The 18,695-nt window shown below is 40.0% G+C and overlaps 3 protein-coding genes and 1 long non-coding RNA gene across 5 annotated transcripts in view; 2 read left to right on the forward strand and 2 right to left on the reverse strand.

The window, feature by feature from the left end:
- Window positions 1-396: 396 nt before the first annotated feature.
- Window positions 397-1,172, reverse strand: LOC135675750 (large ribosomal subunit protein uL11x-like). Its single transcript, XM_065186217.1, has one exon. The coding sequence runs from the start codon at window positions 1,102-1,104 to the stop codon at window positions 604-606; it is 501 nt and encodes a 166-aa protein (XP_065042289.1). The 5' UTR covers window positions 1,105-1,172; the 3' UTR covers window positions 397-603.
- A 556-nt stretch (window positions 1,173-1,728) lies between these two features.
- Window positions 1,729-10,611, forward strand: LOC135675751 (uncharacterized). The gene is made up of 3 exons (XR_010513986.1): window positions 1,729-2,442; window positions 8,497-8,602; window positions 10,142-10,611. It is a non-coding gene; the product is annotated as an uncharacterized LOC135675751 (long non-coding RNA).
- A 1,226-nt stretch (window positions 10,612-11,837) lies between these two features.
- LOC103988215 (auxin-responsive protein SAUR71-like) lies at window positions 11,838-12,546 on the reverse strand. The gene has a single exon (XM_009406770.3). The coding sequence runs from the start codon at window positions 12,480-12,482 to the stop codon at window positions 12,021-12,023; it is 462 nt and encodes a 153-aa protein (XP_009405045.2). The 5' UTR covers window positions 12,483-12,546; the 3' UTR covers window positions 11,838-12,020.
- A 5,969-nt stretch (window positions 12,547-18,515) lies between these two features.
- The window catches only part of LOC135677641 (uncharacterized), a 1,321-nt gene continuing 1,141 nt past the window's right edge, over window positions 18,516-18,695 (forward strand). Inside the window, exon 1 of one of the 2 annotated variants that reach the window (XM_065190013.1) lies at window positions 18,516-18,635. In XM_065190013.1, the coding sequence (XP_065046085.1) occupies window positions 18,546-18,635 (90 nt within the window). In that variant the 5' untranslated portion in view covers window positions 18,516-18,545. The other variant, XM_065190012.1, reaches the window with a different exon arrangement.

Here is an 18,695-nt window from a genome sequence, read left to right on the forward strand (position 1 = left end):
ATAGATTAAAATTTTTTTAATATGCAATCTAGGCTCAATAAAATGGATAGAAATCTTAAACACCATTAACTGGATTTGGGAAGCAACTTTTGCAAGGGCAACAGGGAAGAAACATAAAACTCAAGCCTATGCAAAACCAAATGAGTTTAAGTTATCCAAAATGATCTTCTAACCCTCCTCAAAACACTGCATTTCAGTTGTGTCTAACTAGTGGTGAAGCAATGTCACACTGCAGTTTCCTAAAGAGCAGACTGCAACACAGCAGAACAAAAGTTGAAATTTTGCAGATTTAATTAAGCAGGAAATGCCGATAAAAGAGACAGATAAGATATTTTCCCTTTAAGCAAATATCATACTTCATCTCAAATCAGCCAAAGCGACGAACAATTCCCAGAATTCTTTACCAAAATCAAATTTTGATTGCAAAAAGAGCGGATGTTTACCCATACATAAACAGATCCACGATTCATAAAGCTATTATATCGCATTCGAACTCCACCCACAAATCCAGAGTCTCAGAACAAGAAAGTTACCAACTGAAGCAAAAAAGAGAAGTTTTGACGCAGAGAAAACCTAAACTGATAATAGTGACGGTCACGGAGCTCACTCGAGAGGAACCTCGACATCGCCGTCGCTAATCTCCGTCTGCAGGTCTTTGGGGTCCTTCCCGTCGACGGTACAACCGACGGAGACGCAGGTGCCGAGGATCTCCTTGATGGTGCCAGATAGATCCTTGGCCATGGACCTGGGCCGCATAACCCGGGCGATCTCGACGACGTCGTCGAGGGAGATGTTGCCGTTGTGCTTAATGTTCTTGGTTTTCTTCCGGTCGCGCTCGGGCTCCTTGAGAGCCTTGATGACGAGGGCGGCCGCGGAGGGGACGACGGTGACCTTGGCCTGCCGGTTCTGGACGGTTAGCTTGACGGTGACGCGGAGACCCTTCCACTCCTTCGCTGTCTCCTTGGCAATGTCCTCGCCGATCTTCTTCGGGGAGAGCCCAAGTGGCCCGATCTTAGGCGCCAGGGAGCTGGCAGCGCCGACCTCGCCTCCGGTGACCCGGACGTAGACGTCGACAACCTGTGTCGGATCGAACTTGGGCGGCATTGCAGCGGCGGAAGAAGAGCTCCGAGAGTGGAAACACGGCTTCGATTAGGGTTTCGAGGCCGAGCGAAAGCACGCAGCAGTATATATAGAGACAGTCTAATTGGGGCCATTGTATTTTGGCCCGATAAGCAATATATGAAGCCAATCGAGCCCAGTAGATAGTGATTTGTACACCTGGCAATCGAACCCAGTAGACTAGTCGTCAATGATTAGTACCATTTTGACTAAGCTAAATCAATCAAGAATCTATCATTTACTAAGTATTAAGGCAGCTAATCCAAGATTCAACCAATTAATTAATCATCTGCAGGGCTAATCTCTCTATCACCAGAGAGATCAAGCAGCAACTTAATTATAGTTTAGTAGCTTGTCAATGGAGAATTATCCAAGTAATTTTAATGAGCAGTCTATAATATAAGACTTTTGTGGAAAATAAAATCGACTCAAAAATGATTACCCAATCATGCAAGGCTCTCGTGAGCGGGTGGGGCCCGGTTACTGAATCCACATAGAGAAGGCCACGACAGCTCGGCTCGTGCCGCTGGACCTGTGCGGACCGAGTCCGCGACTTTCTCTCTATTGCGATCGTTATTATTGGACGGAAACGTACTCCCGGGTAGAGAGAGAGAGAGAGAGAGAGAGAGAGGGGGGGGATCGCTGCCTTCTCTTTTCGTCTCTCGAGGAGTCAGGAGGAGGAGATCAGAGATCCGGCGTCTTCGTAGTCAGATTCCTTTAAGGGTTTCCGCCATCTTCCGCGATCTTCTCCTCTCAATCGTGGTCGAATATTGTGATTCTATCCTAATCTGTTCCCTTTTATGAGGTACAGAATGGTTCTTTTAGATCGAGGAAAAACAAAACCCTAATTTGCTTCCGGAGACCAATGTTCTTTCTGCATTATCTTTGTCTCAAATTTCTGGAGAACACTCATTTTTCTTTGACTCTAACATGGGCATTTCAATGTCTTGACTATTTAATTTTAGCTCGATTTGTCCTGGCTATTATTCGGGAACGAATGTGTTGGTTTCATCTTCGTTGGTCAAAAACTGGATTTCTATCTAGGTAGACAATGCGGTTAGACAATGCCGTTTAAGTTGGAAAACCAGAACCTGTGATTTCGGATAGTGAAAAAGTTTGATCTTCACTGAGTTGAAGAATTGGAAAGGCACGACCTTGAAATTATCGTCTATCGCTTATAGTGTACAAGATGGGGGTGCTGTCAAGGAAGGTTTTGCCTGCATGCGGGAATCTGTGCTTTTTCTGCCCCTCACTGAGAGCAGATCTAGACAACCAGTGAAGCGGTACAAGAAGTTGCTAGCTGATATTTTTCCCCACTCTCAGGTTATTCTTGTGGCCTTCACATTTCATCTCATTTGATTTGATCCTGAATTTTGAAATTCGAACTTGTGAAGTGACACTTTGGATGTTTCCTGTTTAATATTTGAGTTGTACATTAAAAGTAATCTTAACATTGGTAATAGAACTGTTAAAATATTACAGTTAGGGTAAGTGTAGTGCTCCTCACTATGAGTCTATCATGAATGATTGCCTTTAAAATGTATAACGAAGGATTTTGTAAACAATTTTAGAAAATGTGATGTCACATTCTGTCAAAACCCAGAGAATAGAGAATGATTTTTATTGTGAAATTGCGATTACTTAATCTCTTCTTCTGACGAACATAGATATAAATCTAAATTAATGTTTGTGCTACCAAAAGTGTTGTGCTGCTTAAATAGGGTTTCACCAATTTTTTCTAGGTATTGTACCTACACTGTATCTGATCACTGTTTTGAAGATCTTTTATTTCATATTTTCATTAGTCATTAACCATTTGAATTCACTATATTTGCACTCACAATTTTCTGGAATTTTCTTAAGTAAATTTTGTAAAGTTCCTGCAGTTGATTTAAACCCTTTGTTATTCCACTTTTCTGAAATTAGTTACAAAAGTCTTGAATGATTTTAATCTTTTATATATAACGTTTGCATATAAATGTTTGCTACTTTCTCTAGTTTTATTCTCTCAAAGAGAACTTAATCCACTGAATTTATTCTTATAACCTTTATAACCTTTACTACTGGTTATCTGTCTGATACTATGTCATGTGATTCACTTTAGAGAATCTTATCTACATTGGTTTTAAATAATCTTGTTAAGCATCAAGGACATTGAGTTTGAAGTATGACCTATAATCTGAAGATAATGTCTTACAGGCCACTGTTTGCAAGTAGCTTATTGAGCATCATACACACTCTTTTTGATCAATCAAGACATGATGAAATGCAAATAATAGGATGCCATACACTTTTTGACTTTGTCAATAGCCAGGTAAATTCGTTTCTTGGTTGATAGGGATCACATATTTTGTTATATGGACGGGTATACAGTACACCAGTCTGTCCGGTTATCACGATGTCCCTCTCGAGGAACCTATGACCGGGATTATTTAGGATCTGTGTTTAAAGGTGAATCGATCTCATTATCGTGATCTCATCACGATCCGATTCTCATTGCACAGATCCAAGGACATCACAATATATACATGCATATATGCAATAGTTAATATAAAGTGATAAATGTCAAAATATAATAAGTAAAAAGATTCCGTGTCAAGTCACACGTGCCATCACTCACGTGATTGGCTTGTTGGACACCTATGACTAGCATTGAGCGCATTGGCAAGTTCCCGTAGACTTTAGGTTTGAACTTGCGAGTCCAATTAACTCCCAATACTACCCGAAACCCCTATCCAGCCCTATGTCACCCGGGTGGTTCTATGGTACTGAGATGGTTGATGTTTCACACCGTACCCCATCGGAGCATGTAGAAAATATGTCATGGCATGTGAAACTAGGCATTTTGGGTTAGTTTTGCCTATTCTGGTAAGCGGTAGCTTTGCAGCCCTGCAAACTATTCTTGCTCATAGTTTTTAAACAAGAACACACAAATACAAAGGCAAAACACACTGCCAAACATGTGTATAAGTAAACTAAAGTGACGAATGGTCTGTTGTTGAAGGTGTTGCAGTGCACGACGATTGTCCGTGACATTCTCCTCTGTATAAACAATTGATTCCCTCATCTATGCTTGCTGATAGGCTTTGATGACTGCTTTTTCATGTCGCAGGGCGTCTTCGAGCTCCCAATTGGCTTTTGTTTTGATAAGATTTCGTTACTTCACCAAGTACTCAATCTGCTCCACTTCACTGGGTAACTTTGTCTTGCAATCCGCTAAAATGACTTCAACTCACTTTTCATACAAGGCTTTGGAGGCATTTTGCGGATCTGAGTGGTATGCTTTCAAGTTGCTCGCATAGAATACATTGTGAATCTTGAGCTATGCCGGTAGCTGTAACTTGTATGAGACATTGCCTACCCTACTGATGATTGGGAATGACCCCCCTATACTTGTGCACCAGTCTCTTGTGCACCTTGTGCTTAAAGAACTGAAGTGATGCTGGTTGGAGCTTTACTAACATTAAGTCGCCAACTTTGAACTCCTGTGGTCGCCTTCCCATATCAGCTCACTTCTTCATCATTTTTGCCACCTTCTTCAAGTATACCCGTGTAATATTTGTATTTCGATGCTATTCTTTTGCAAAGTGATATGCCGATAGGCTACTTCTAGTATAATTGAATGCCAATGTGTGTGGAGTTCACAACTACTGTCCTGTAATGATCTCAAAGGGGCTTTTGTTGGATGCAAAGCTCCGCTGCAAGTTATAGGAGAATTGGGTTATGTCTTATAACTTCACTCAATCTCATTGGTTGGCACTCATGTACTGCTGAAAATATTGCTCAATGAGCGAATTTATTTTTTCAATTTGGTCTTTCGTCTACGGGTGGAGGCTTGTGGAGAAGTATCACTTGGATCCCAACATTTTGAATAACATGACCTTTCGTCTAGGGGTGGAGTTTAGGAATGACATTGGCACCTTCACCGCGTGCATGAACTCCATTCCGAGGATTACTTGGAAGTCGTCCAATGACATTGCTATCATGTTTGTGCTTTCGCTCCACGTCAAGGATTGAAATTTCGTATCGTACTGGAGTTTTGAGATTCGCTCGGTACGATACGGTACTATATACCGAGCGGTATATTTTGGTATATCGCTCAGTATATATATATATATATATATATATATATATATAAGTACAAAAAATCTTTTTTTTTTTGCAACGTCGCTTCTCTTCTCCCCATGCGGGGTGATGTCGCCGAGGCAATGTCGCACAAAAACGAGGCGACGTTGCCTCTCTTCTCCCCACGCGGTGCGACGTCGCCGAGGTGATGTCGTAGAAAAACGATAAAAAAATCGTTTTCGTCGCGATGTCGCCTTTCTTCTCCTTGTGACGCCGAGGACTCTTCTCCCGCACGGATGAGAAGTTGCCAACAGACGAGGAGGGAGAGCAGCGTTGATCTCCAGGTTCTCTTCTTCTCTGTATTCTTTCTTCCCCTTCTTCCTCTTCTTTCTTCTCTTCTTTCTTCTCCCTCAGTCCCCAATTGACGGTACTGCCCGGTAGTGGGCGGTCCGTGTATTGGTCCGTTGGCGGACCGGTACGTATCGCTCGGTAGGGACGGTATTATTCAAAATTAAAAACCTTGCTCCATGTCTCCATTTTGATAGGGACCCCCCTTGCCAACTCGGAGATCTGCTTGGCCTCCAAGTTTATAGCCTTATTCCGACTTGGGCTCTTCTCTAGGTTCAACCCGAGTCGCCTTGCTTCACGATCGGTGATGAAGTTGTGGTTAACGCTAGTGTCCACCATGGCACGAGTTCGACCATTGAGCTTGATGTCCATATACATCAATTCACCGCTTCTTGCTTTTCGTTGCTTCATCTTTATAGTCTCCCTCACTTGGCCCCGCAATGCATCCAACAAACGCATTGCTCCCATTCGAGGTCCTTGCGATTCCTCATTGTCCCTAGTCGCCTTGCTTCACGATCGGTGATGAAGTTGTGGTTAGTGCTAGTGTCTACCATGGCATGAGTTCAGCCATTGAGCTTGATGTCCACATACATCAGCTCACTGCTCTTTGTTTTTCATTGCTTCGTCTCCATATTCTCCCTCACTTGACCCCGTAATGTATTCAACAAATGCATTACTCCCATTCGAGGTTCTTGCGACTCATCGTCGCTATTGGATTTTAAACTACTCGAACTAAGGCGAAGGCCTTGCCCTTATCTGGTCTTGGACAATGGATTGAAGTTGTCAATGCATTAAGTGCTTGCTTTTGTGGGCACTCAATGCATTGCTCCCATTCGAGGTTCTTGTGACTCCTCATTATCGCTGTTGGATTTTAAACCACTCAAACTAAGGGCGACAACCTTGCCCTTGTCTGGTCTTCGACAATGGATTGAAGTTGTCACATTGAGTGCATGCTTTTATGGGCACTCCCTCACCATATGCGGTTCTCTGCACAAGAAGCATTCACCAAGTTTTAGGACCTTGTCTTTTTAACTTAGCCCTTTGTAAAAAACTCTTTTTCTTTTGCTCAGTTATAGATTCCTTCCCAAAAACTCTTTTTCTTTTGCTCGGTTATAGATTCCTTCCCTCGGGAAATACTTAGATGGGCGATTTCCCGAAGATTGTTTCTTCTTCCTAGAGTCTTCCGTAGAAACAAAGTCTGTGAGTCTTTCTGTAGTTGCGATTGTCTCGACCAAATCAATAACATTCCTTCGATTCAGTTCCTGTTGTGCCCATGGCTTCAAGCCATCGAGGAAGTTGAATGACTTGCCCTTTTTAGACATGTCTTGTATGTCCAACATCAATGCTAAAAATTATTTTATGTAGTCTCAATTGGAAGTGCTTTGGCGAAGTTGTCTTAGCTTTATTCTTATAACAAACTCAGTATTCTTAGGTAGGAACTGAGATCTCAACTTCAAGTCATCCCATTAGTCAACTAAGCATCGACCTTGTTAGATCTCTTCTCACCGTGTTCACCACTAGAGCCAAATACATAGTTGCTATCAAAACTCTTTTTTCTTTAGAATTGGGTCTCGTTGCTCAGAAGTACTGTTCCATATCAAACAGAAAATTCTCGAGCTCCTTTGCATCCCTGGCACCCCCTAGGCAATGCGGCTCAGGTGCCCTCAAGTTTTGTGGCGGAGCAATACGAGTGTTGTTCCCTCCCGTATTAAGAGCCCTCGTAAGCAACATGATCTTGTCTGTGAGATCTACCACAATATCGTCTAGATGCTGCACGGAGTCTTTGGCATCTTTTATCAATTGATCGACTCGGGACTCGACCTTGTCGATCCGAGATTCCGCCTCCTCTTGCGAGTTTTCTACCTAAAGAGCCTTATCTGGCCTTGGTAAAGTTCGTCTAGATTCGCTTCAAGGACATCTAGGTGGGTTTCCGCAGCTAGAAGCCTCTCATGACCTTTTTTTTTCCGTTGGCGCTCCGAATTGCACTTCCTTTGCTCGCGAAGAATAACTGGACCCAAGTCTCATTAGTCATCTAGCACTATGTGGCTAGTTAGAGTTCCAGGTTGTCTACCCATTGTAATTAATGCAGGGACAGCCAGAATCAAATCTACTGAAGTATCTGCTGTAGCTTCATTTGCCAACTCTGATTAAGTAAACAAACCTACTATTGTAGGAAAATTAAACAACAAAATGCAAGTACTAAAGAAGAAAAACCAGAAGAAAACAATCTTGAACTTGCGGTGGTTGAGAGAGCTACCACCTTTAATTAGTTATTCAATTGCTGATTTGAAAGTTTCAGGTTTAGAGGAAGGTGCCAGTGGAGAAATCAAGGTCTTAAAACAAATTATATGGTGGTGTCATGTTACATATACCAAGACCAGTAACCAAAAATAGTTTGATTCATCTACAACTATGAAGTGTCTTCACACAAGAAATTAAGTGGTTGTCTAGCATCCATCCACTCAAAGTAGTGCATGTGGGTGAATTTATTTTTATGGCCATTCCGTCGAGTCTGAGTGCTTTGAGGAGTTCTTGGACCATTATAAGTAGTGGTTTTCAGGACTTGATTGCTACACTTTTAGTTGACTTTTGGTTCTTAGCTATTGAATTGAGAAGATGCATCTTTGATTCATTTATAATCTATGATCATCTGGATAAAATTGCCACTTTCTTGTTCAAATAGACATGCGGCGAAGTTAAGTTGTTATGGATGTTCATGTGGCAAGTATAGTTCATTTTGATGGGACTATGATGCCTATTTTCTTGTGTTAGACTTCAGAGTGCACGAAATGAGAACCTATTCTGGTTGTTGTATTTGGTTCTTGTTGGTTTTGAACTGTAGGTAATTTAGTCTAGGTACATGAACTGTACATGGTTTTGAATAGCCATCTTATAGTACTTTTTATGGTATTCTGTTAGCAAAATCCACTTGTTGATTTTGATTTTGTGTATGATCTTTTGTAGGTCCACGGAGTCCATCGTGCGGGCAACCGTTCAAATGGCGGTGGCTGTGAACCCTGGCCTCGCCGCCGGGCTCATCCGAATGCAGTTCCATGACTGCTTCGTGAGGGTAAGCTTTCTTTCTCCTCTGCTTTCAAGCTTCTTATTGAGAGCTAAAGGAGCAGTATATATGTATCTTTGATCAGGGGTGTGATGCCTCGGTGCAAGGCATATATATTCACCCTGATTACTAATTTGTTTAAAAAAGATTAGCAAAATATGCATTTAAACAAACAATCTTGTTGTAATATGAGATCATGGTAATACTTGTGACCAAGGTCCGCCATACCGTACCGTATCGGAGTTTCGACCCGGGCTCGGTACGGTACGATACGGGTGTACCGACCGGTATACCGAGGTGTACCAAGCGGTACACCCGATTTTATCGATTTATCCCTCCAAAATACCTGAAAATTAAAAGAAAAAAAAGTTAGGATAGGGTTTTCAAGTTACAAATAAATATAGTAATAGTATAAGTTTAGCAAAATCAATATAAATTAGGTAAAAATAATATCACATATCTTTTTCAGGCTTTGAGGTAGTCTTGTTCGAGGTTTGTATTTCAGCTCGTTATAGATTGAAATATCTACAGAAAAATCAGTTGAATTGTTAGACTATTTTGTTACAATATAAACTCTAAAATTCAAATAAAATAAATTATCACATATCTAGATATACCTGATTGTTGTTCTACCACCAAAACGAACGACGGGCTTCCACGGGTGGTGGATCGGGGTCCTCGATCCGATACATATCAATATGATACGTTTGTTGGACCCAATCATGAAATTGATCCCATGATATAGTGTATTGATACACCGTGTGCCATTGATGCATCAATGTGGTGTTGATCGTAGACTGATCGTCATGAATCATATTTGTCCGAGGCAGCTCTTGAGGTATATATTGGTGTTGTTCTCGATTGAATTCACAAATCGTTGTTTTATAGAGTTTAGGAGAGAAAAAGAAAGTTTGAGAGAGAGTTTAAGAGAGTATAATGAAATAGGGGAGAGAAGAATGGTTTAAATAGGAGGAGAAAAAGCTCCAACGGTCAATTTGACCGTTGGAACACTATAGCACTGTAGCACCACCGTTACCGAGTGGTGCTGGACGGTAACGGTCGAAATCGACCATTACCGAGTGGTACCGGGCGGTACCGAGTGGTGTCGGATGGTAACGGTCGAAATTTCGACCGTTACCGCCCGATTTTGCCTCGTATCATCCGATACGGGGGTTTTTGGGACGTACCGCCCGGTAGCATGCGGTCCGCATACCAAAAACCCATTAGACAGGTACGTACCGCCCGATATAGGCGGTACACTTCGGTATGGCAGACCATGCTTGTGACCAACAACTTCCCATCAGTCAGTGTGAGCAAATACATTAGCTAATGGCAATGCTGGAGCTGCAGATTTGATATCATGATTCATCTTAGATTCATCTTAGATAATTTTGCATGCTTTGTTATGCATAATCTATGACCATTACTTTGTTCACTTCTTTTTCTGTCTTGTTCGGTCTATGTTTTAATAGCTCTTATCTGTTTTTTGAGAAAATAAACGTTTATACTTTGGCCTGTCAAACTAAAAGGTCGAGCTTATTGGTGCAGAGTGACAATCCTTTCCTTGATGAGAAATTGAATTTAGACGTACAGAATCAGTTTGGTGGCAACAATATGATATTATACCAGTCCCAGTGCCTCAGGCTTCCGGCTTCAAGCCCATATGACCACTTCCTGAAGGCTGCTGGCTGTTAGAGCTGTCGTACGAACTCTGAAGGAGGGCCAGAACTCTCGGCCCCTTGTAGATGTCGTCAGTGTAAAGTTTTTCCCAACTGGAAGCTTATAAGATTTCCTTGAGGATGATGGTTTCCACCATTTTGTTTAGTTATACAGGAATCTTTGTGTCTGTCGTCATGGAGATGTGAGATCCCATTTGTTCATTCTTTTCGTACCTAGATCTGGTCGAGGACTCTGGAAAACAAGAAGGTTTTCCAAGTATTTTTTATTCTGATGCGGAATCAGAGCAGCTTAATTTGTCGAATCGTGATGCTTATAAACATTCATCGTGTTGTATTGGAGTGGATGATCTTTGCCAAAATTTGGCTCCTGGTTTACATGTTCAGTTTTTCCCATGAACAGTTTGAAGGTCTACACACCCCATGACTGTTTCTTTTCCCCTCCCCTTCCAATTGTGCAAGAGTTGAAAACTTACAACTTTATGATTGCACAAGCCCTAAGCCAGTCAACTTGGCCTTTGGTTGTCGGCAATTTAACAGGAGTATCAAAATAATTGCATTTCCAATTAAAGACTAATAATCTGTCTCTATTGATTGGATAAACTGCTATGACACTGTTTATAGATTGGATGGTTCTCTGTGTGTGCAATTTGGATGCTGCAGGTTTTCCTACATATATGATGGTCTGCACCAGGGTTCTCCGAGAAGCTCTACTTCTTACAGAGAGTAATCTTTCCTTAATTCTTGAAGATGCAGTTTCCATGTGTTCCATACATTCCTTTGTCAGTGCAGAGAGCATTTTGGGTAGTCACTGGAGACTTATATATCATCTATTTACTTGGCAACAAGCCACGATTCAATAATGCAGGAGGCTCCAGTCAATTTTGGTTCTTGTGAGCATTCAATTGTTTTCGTGACTCGAATCTTAATCGATCAGTCGGACTGCAAAGCAACAAACTAATCCTATTTTAGCACAATAAAATTATTTTCGTGACTCGAATCTTAATCGATCAGTCCGACTGCAAAGCAACAAACTAATCCTATTTTAGCACAATAATATGATGCAGAAAAGTGAATAGAGACCACAAAATTAGCAGATTAAACATCACAAACTCGTTAATACAGACAAAAGCATCATCAGATGATGGTCCATTGTATCCTGAGAACATCCACAGAAAGAACCTTGAACAGTACTTGTTTGAAGCCAAACAATACCACCACCAACTGTAGACCAGAGGAGGGGGGAGTGTTGGAGAGCTTCTGTTAGACCAAATCCGACTCTTGATCTCTTCATCCCCATGTCGAGCATTCTTCATCCACCTTTATGAAGTCCAAGTTCTTCAAATTGACAGCAAGAACATTTCTTTGGTCTTCTTCTTCTTCTTTTTGCCAAGAATAATGACAAGGAGTGATCTCACTGGAGCAGTATATTGATGTCCCAAGTGGTGTTGTAAAGTGTTCATCATGTCTCGAGGACATGCCTTGTAAACAAATCTACAGCTGCAACTTCACACACACATACTGTAATGATGAAGAGCTCAAGAGCAGAAATTTAGTGCTATTATGATTCATGTTCTCTCAGCAAAGCATCATATGATACACACATCGCTTCCTTTGTGCCAACCTCTATCTTGTTCGGAAACTACAACGCTCTCCATGATTATTACAACTCAAGCTACTCAAATACAAGCTCCATGGAGGAGTTCAAGAAAACAAGCAAATGAGATCTTGTTTCCTGTGAATTCTACTGTTCATCTGCACATCATTTTGTGAGGGAGATGGAGATGGTACATCGCCATCTCAGCCTCAACCTCCGGACTGATGTAGCAGAACCCTTCCTTCTTCTTCTTCTGCACCATCTCCAGTATCCTCTCGAATGCAGCAACCTGGCACGGTATCCTCAGCACACCTTCCTGTCGGAACCCGTACTCCTCCTCCGCTTCTCTAAGCAGGACTTGGAAGGCCTTGTGATGCAGGAAGTCGGTCGGGATGACGAACCTCTTCATCTCCTCTCCCACGCATACTGCAAGGAACCCCTTGGGGACACCGGTGGACTGCGCCCAGGCGTTGGAGAAGGAGAGCGTCTTCTTCAGGAACTTAATGCTCTTCTTGCTGTTGTCCTTCGGTGCAGCAGCGAGCTTCTTCCACTTCTTTAGCACCTGCTGCAGTGTTGCACCCTCGGTTGTCTTGGAACCTTCCTTACTTTGATCCATGGAATACTTCTTTGGTGGCTCAGGGATGTTTGGAAGGGGAAATGACAGCAAGAGCTTGCCTTTCTTCTCTGAAGGAGGTGGTGACAGCAATGGCAATGACTCGACAATATATACAAGTTGGGAACATTTAATCAGTACTTCTTAATCTATACTTCTTCTGTTCTTCACATGCTGCAAACATTTATACTTTCAAGTAATTGTTTTTGCTGAAGCAACTGTTAGCCCATGATTCTGTAAAATAGTCAGAACTAACAATGATCTTTAGCTGTTCTGATCCTTGAACAAAAGAGAAGATCTAAATGATCTTTGGTGAACAATTAATTAGTTTGCTGTCTTAGTGGGAATTGAATTTTAGCTAGTTTGATCTTTTGGCTCATCATTTTTTGTTTGTGCTCAGTTTGCTTTTACATCTGCCTTCATCAAAGCTAATTGCTGTCTCCTATGAGGCTAAACTTGTTCTGATAATTAGTACCATTTTTTATTCTTTTCTGAATGGGTTTGAACGCTTGAGGAATATGATAGTTATAGCAGAGTCAAGTTGCATGTGAAGTGTATGCTAATGCTGATAAAAATATCAATCATTTGATTAAGTTTAGGAAGAATGTGTCTATCATATACAGCTTCATGTCCAGCAATTAATTTGATGAGATAATTTAGCTTCTCAATCTTCTCATTTTAATTACTTTCCTTTCATCTTCTCATCCATTTGTGCTACACCAACAACAACAACAATAAAGTCGTAAGTCCTAATTATTTTGGATCGGCTATATAGATAGATTGAACATGCGAAAATATTAATCATGAAGTTCATGATTCTTACATTAGCTCAATGTCCGAGATGGAATACACACTCTCTAAGTAGGATACAAAGTGGTGGAAGCAGACAAAGCTGAATTTGGAATTTTGTGCTCACTAATCATTGCCGCTAATGATCAAATCTACAACAACCTTATTATTCTACTGGAAATGGCTTAGAAAAGAGCTGTCATTATTGACTTTTTCAGATTGATAGTGGATCAATTAGATTCTGATCTATTCAAATATCTCATGCCTTTTGAATCAACAGAGTGTGTGAAATAAGTTACATATATTTATGGGACCAAATCTGCAGTCTTAGAACACCATTGAGATCAATTTTATCCAAGCCATGAGTCTACATGATGGGCAGTTCCTTACCTAACAATCTGAGTTCTTCATTATTTTAGAACTTTTGGTGCACATGAAAATGGACTTTCTGTGGATGTTGACTGGTCTGAGCTGATTGGGAATTGAATATATGCTGATTGTTTATCTGTTTCTATTCAGCATGTTGTTCTAACTCTTCATAAGTTAAACATCATACGCGCTACAATCAAAGCATGTAGTTAATTATCTCAATTTCAAAACTCATTTATCATTTGTCCTTTGAGAGAACCTGAAACTGTGGATTTTAGTTCAAGAGAAAAGTAGGAATATGGATCACACACCTTAGTGTTCATCATCTACCATGTGTTGGAAAACAGAATCGAGTCATTGGGCACAAAGAAGAGAGATGGATGCAGTTTGGCATATGGATCACACACCTGAACAGGGTTCATTTGAATCCAATTGAAGTATTGTATTTAGTTCTGATCAAGAACAAGATCTTGGCAAGGACATTTGGATTCTAAGGAGTTCTCTATGGTTCAGAAACACAGCAAAGGCTTCATCTAATTTCAGTTGGATTTCCTACACAGAGTATTCTTCTCAGCAGAGATTGTCATGGAGTCCTGCCTAAGAAATTAACAGGGGATCAAGAACTTCTCCTTTTTGTTGTGGAAAGAAACAGTTGCTAATCTCTGAACACATTAAAACCTGCAACTTCTTCTTTCCTTTTTCATTTTTCTCTACTGTTATGGATGGTTGTTGCAGTCATGTCAATGAACAGATGGCTTGAAATGACAACTTAACAAGAAAAATAAAGAGAAAACTACAATGAGATAGGTCTCAAGCATTTATATGCATCAGTGATTCTGCTGCACATGTCCTTATTAGATCTTGGTAATATAATAACAGGCCAAGTGGTCTTTCTCGGCCAGTATGATTGCATGTGAAAGGAGTCAGAGAAGTGGACACCTCCATACACACCTCTCTAAGATTTCAGTGTCCATATTTTGTTTCTGCTTGCTGCACATCTCAAGTGTTCTGAGCACATCATCTGAACTATCATCTCCTGGTGTTGTTTATCACTGATAGCTTTTCTTGGGCACTGCAACATTTTGGCCTCTTTGATCTTTCTTTTCTCTCTCAGCCAAAGGTTGAATGTTCTACTGTTGCTACTGACTTCTTTTACCGTAAATGGTATCCTCATGCAAAGAATCATCTAGGAATTTTGCTGCATGATGAAGGCTAAAAGCTGATTTGGTAGCTACTGATCAGAAGAAGTTTCAGATTTCTGCAGAAAATGTGAAGCAGAAGGTGGGTCATGTGACATGAACTGAAACTTTTCTGATATCCACTCTTCCATGCAGGCCATCTTGAGTTGCTACACCATTGATACTTTTGAGGCACCTCAGATGATCATGAACAACTTTTTGTTCTTCCCTCTTGATTCAATGGAACTGACATAAATCATTTGCAACCTGACAGTCATCATACCCACCAATCATCAGCTAGAATCAGGCAATTCAAATTCGATCATAAGTCCAATGAGAAGCCACACCAACCCACCACCTCTTCTTCTTCCTCCAATCACATCAACATTTTGGTGTCAAGAACAAGGAAGAGTTCAATCCATGAAGCCATGTACAAAAGCTCAAAGCGGCAGTCATCATCTCAGTGGCCAACCCTCATTGTTCTATGTTGTCAACTGCAAGAACTTGAGCCCAAGGATGGTTCATCTGCAGGATTAACAAGCCACTCTATATTCTTTGAGTTGTCAGACTGCACACAGCACCTTTCAAACAATTAGTTTGATGTGCTTCCTATCATTCAAGTGTTGTGATTCTGCGGAAAAAGGTAGTGTATTGCCTGACATGCCAGGAGTTGCAGGTAGAAGAGTATAATGAGAACATGAAGAAGAAGAAGAACCACAGTAGATGAAGATTACTCCTGACCCAAAACCCAATCCAAGCTAAATGTGAAGCCAGATCCATATATGATGGTGTGTATTTATATAGTACAAGCTCTACATTTTACTTGCTTTCTTAAAAAATATAAATCAAATTATACATAATTTACATATTTAAATTCTTAGATTCAATGGCATTAATAAAAAAAAATAAAGATGGTGGAGGTTATGTATTTAAATTTGATGTATGTTAGCGATATGTATTATATTGAGTCAAAATTTATCCAAGTTAACATATCAGTTTAGTCCTACGTCGGGAGTGTCTAAAGACTTAGATTGACTAATAAGAATCTCATATATGTATTATTATAAATCTAAATTTATGTATTTTGAGTTAATGATTCAAAGCTAGTGAAATAATAGATAGAGGTCAATTCATCATGTTAGCAATACCAAGTCTCTCACTTTGTAATTCAATGGCTTAACTCGAACCATTAGATAGATGTTAGAGAGAGAGAGAGAGATAAATATATATTTTTTTTAATTTGAATTGCACGTATAATTTATTGTTTGAATTTGACACTTCTATCCCTAAGAAAATATAGTTGTGGTCTAGTAGTATGTGTACTTCCACAAACTTCATGCTTGACACATCATGCAACCAATAAATTAGGTTACCATGTGTTTTCCTTGGCTCATAAAAGGTGTCCTTCCCCTACACCACTACATCACATTGTGGGAATCACACTTCACCACTAGGAGATAAAGCTACTTCTCGAATCATCATTCCATATCACCAAAACATAAACATACATGAATACCACCTCTAGGCATATAAAAGAGTTAGCTTCTTTCCCACCAATGGCACGGCACTACTTCATGGAACAAAAAGACTAGCCAATTCGATTGGCATATGCTCGTTGACATAGCCATGTCTTTGTTCTTGCTACCTAAACATAGAAGATCGACCAATTTTTAGGTCAAATGTTTGCTCTCTTTTGCAGATCGAGTGTTTAAGTGGCCAAAATCGATGTCATAGTGTCTACCAATCCCATTCTCCTTTTTGTCTTCGTGCATTCCAAACCTTTTGGAATTGAGTGGGTATGTAAACATTAACTTTGTTGAATTAAAAGTATAAAATAAGATTGGATCATAATAAGTTAAACTTATATATATATATATATATATATATATATATATATATATATATATATATATATAATAATAATAATAATAATAATAATTTTGACTTGTTTATAGTGATTTTAGTGTCCATTTTAAGGTCTTAACTCTGATATGATTCAATCTACTTTTTGAAGTACAGTCTTTTGATGCTATTTGTTGTCGGTCTCAGTGGCTGATCCAAAGGAACATCCAAAGTATTGCCTACGAAGCACTTGATTAAGCATCGACATGTCCAAAATGGTATTATATTAACTGAACTAATGTTTTCTTGATCGATCATCTTTGGTTGGTTGATAAGCTAGCAAATTAACTAAATATTTTAGGTCAAGAAAGAAGATGGGAAATGATCATTTTATATTTACTTTAATTAGGTGAGACATACTTTTAGTTTGGCTATTTGGGATAGAGTCCACTCTTTAGCATTTGGTGATGTACACCACTAGAATTCTATTAGTCACCACTAATTTCCACCTTGTTTGTGATTTAGAGATGATTTTAGCATAAGATCTTCCGTTTTGATGTCATATTAATAAGAACACAAGGCAATAAGCTAAGGATTATATCTGCCTAGTGGCCTAACTTTGAAGAACAATGGTGGAAAAGTTCTTTAATTTTATATGCTCATCAACAGAGAGAGAGAGAGAGAGAGGGTGAAGTTTAAGCTTTAGAAACCATGCATACATGTTTACATGTAGTTGCTTGCTTGTATAAAAATCATTTTAGGAGCATGACATAATAGGTGGCATGAAATAAACTTCTAGATGTATCTAGAAACCTTAGGTGGATGTTACTATTTCAAGCTTTGTAAAAGTAAATAATGATGTAAAAACTAATTCAAGTGTTTAGAATATATTCTTGTAGTGACAAACCATTGGGGACTTCATTAAAGGCAAAGTCCCATTAAATTTGTATACCAATGAGGGTTAAGGGTGCATGTAAAAGTTATAAACCTACTTGAAAGAAGAATACTTTTAGTATTATGATCACATATACCCCCATAAGGTGTCTTGGTGACTCAACAAGATCACTCTTTTGATTTGGGTGTCGAGCATTAGCTTTGCTTGAGGGAATCCATAGTGGATTCCCTTTTCTAGACTTTGAACCCTAAAAACAATGCTAAATGAAAAGGACACCAACCTCACACTAGTGGAGAGCAATGGCATCATCATCTTCCATGAAGGAAGATTAAGTAGATGTTTGTGCATATTAAACCACCTTAATAAAGCCAACCATTTTCATGGTGGAACTGTTGGGTTCTTTTATATGAAGATATTGAAACTATATTAGTCTTATTATGTTCTTAAAAGGATATATATTTGCAAATGCCATGAGAAGGTGACTTTAATGAAGTTTTCTTTTGAAGAAAACAAAATTAAATGCAAAGTATAATGATTATTTCTAGTGTTCTTGGTTCTTCGGTTGACCACAAATAGAACACATGATCCACTCACAATATATGTTTTAGATTGAATGATTATTTTTAGGATTTTCCAGCATCCTCCATGTGAAAAATGCAGATTTTTGCTTCCGAGTTTCTTTGTGATTAGAGAAAGGAAAAGTTGTGTCCGACTCTTGTGATCTGATGAGGAAAGGCTAATAGGGCAAAGAGTTGTAGAGCATTACGTGACAGGGAAAACAAAAGCCTTTAATGGCTTCTTTTCGGATGCATGCTTGCTCGATAAAGATCGGTCTTGACTAATTTTGCTGCTGTCGGCCATGACGATGACGTCTCGGTGGTGTGGAAGTGTCGCCACGTTAACTTGCATTTGCTCCATCGGCCTCTTCTATAAACACATGCCTTCGTCGAAGCAGAAGCGGCAGAGAGGCGGAGGGTGGGGGCAGAAGCTAACATGGAGTGGAGGAAGAGCTATTTGGATGCTGTGCTGGTGCCCGTCGGCCTTCTCTTCCCCCTCATCTACCATTTGTGGCTGTGGCACAAGGTCCGGTCGCAGCCGCTAAGCACTATAATAGGGATAAACTCCGCCGGCCGGCGTTTCTGG

This window comes from Musa acuminata, chromosome BXJ1-6 (assembly GCF_036884655.1).
Source record: "Musa acuminata AAA Group cultivar baxijiao chromosome BXJ1-6, Cavendish_Baxijiao_AAA, whole genome shotgun sequence".
In the NCBI taxonomy this organism is placed as follows: Eukaryota; Viridiplantae; Streptophyta; class Magnoliopsida; order Zingiberales; family Musaceae; genus Musa; species Musa acuminata.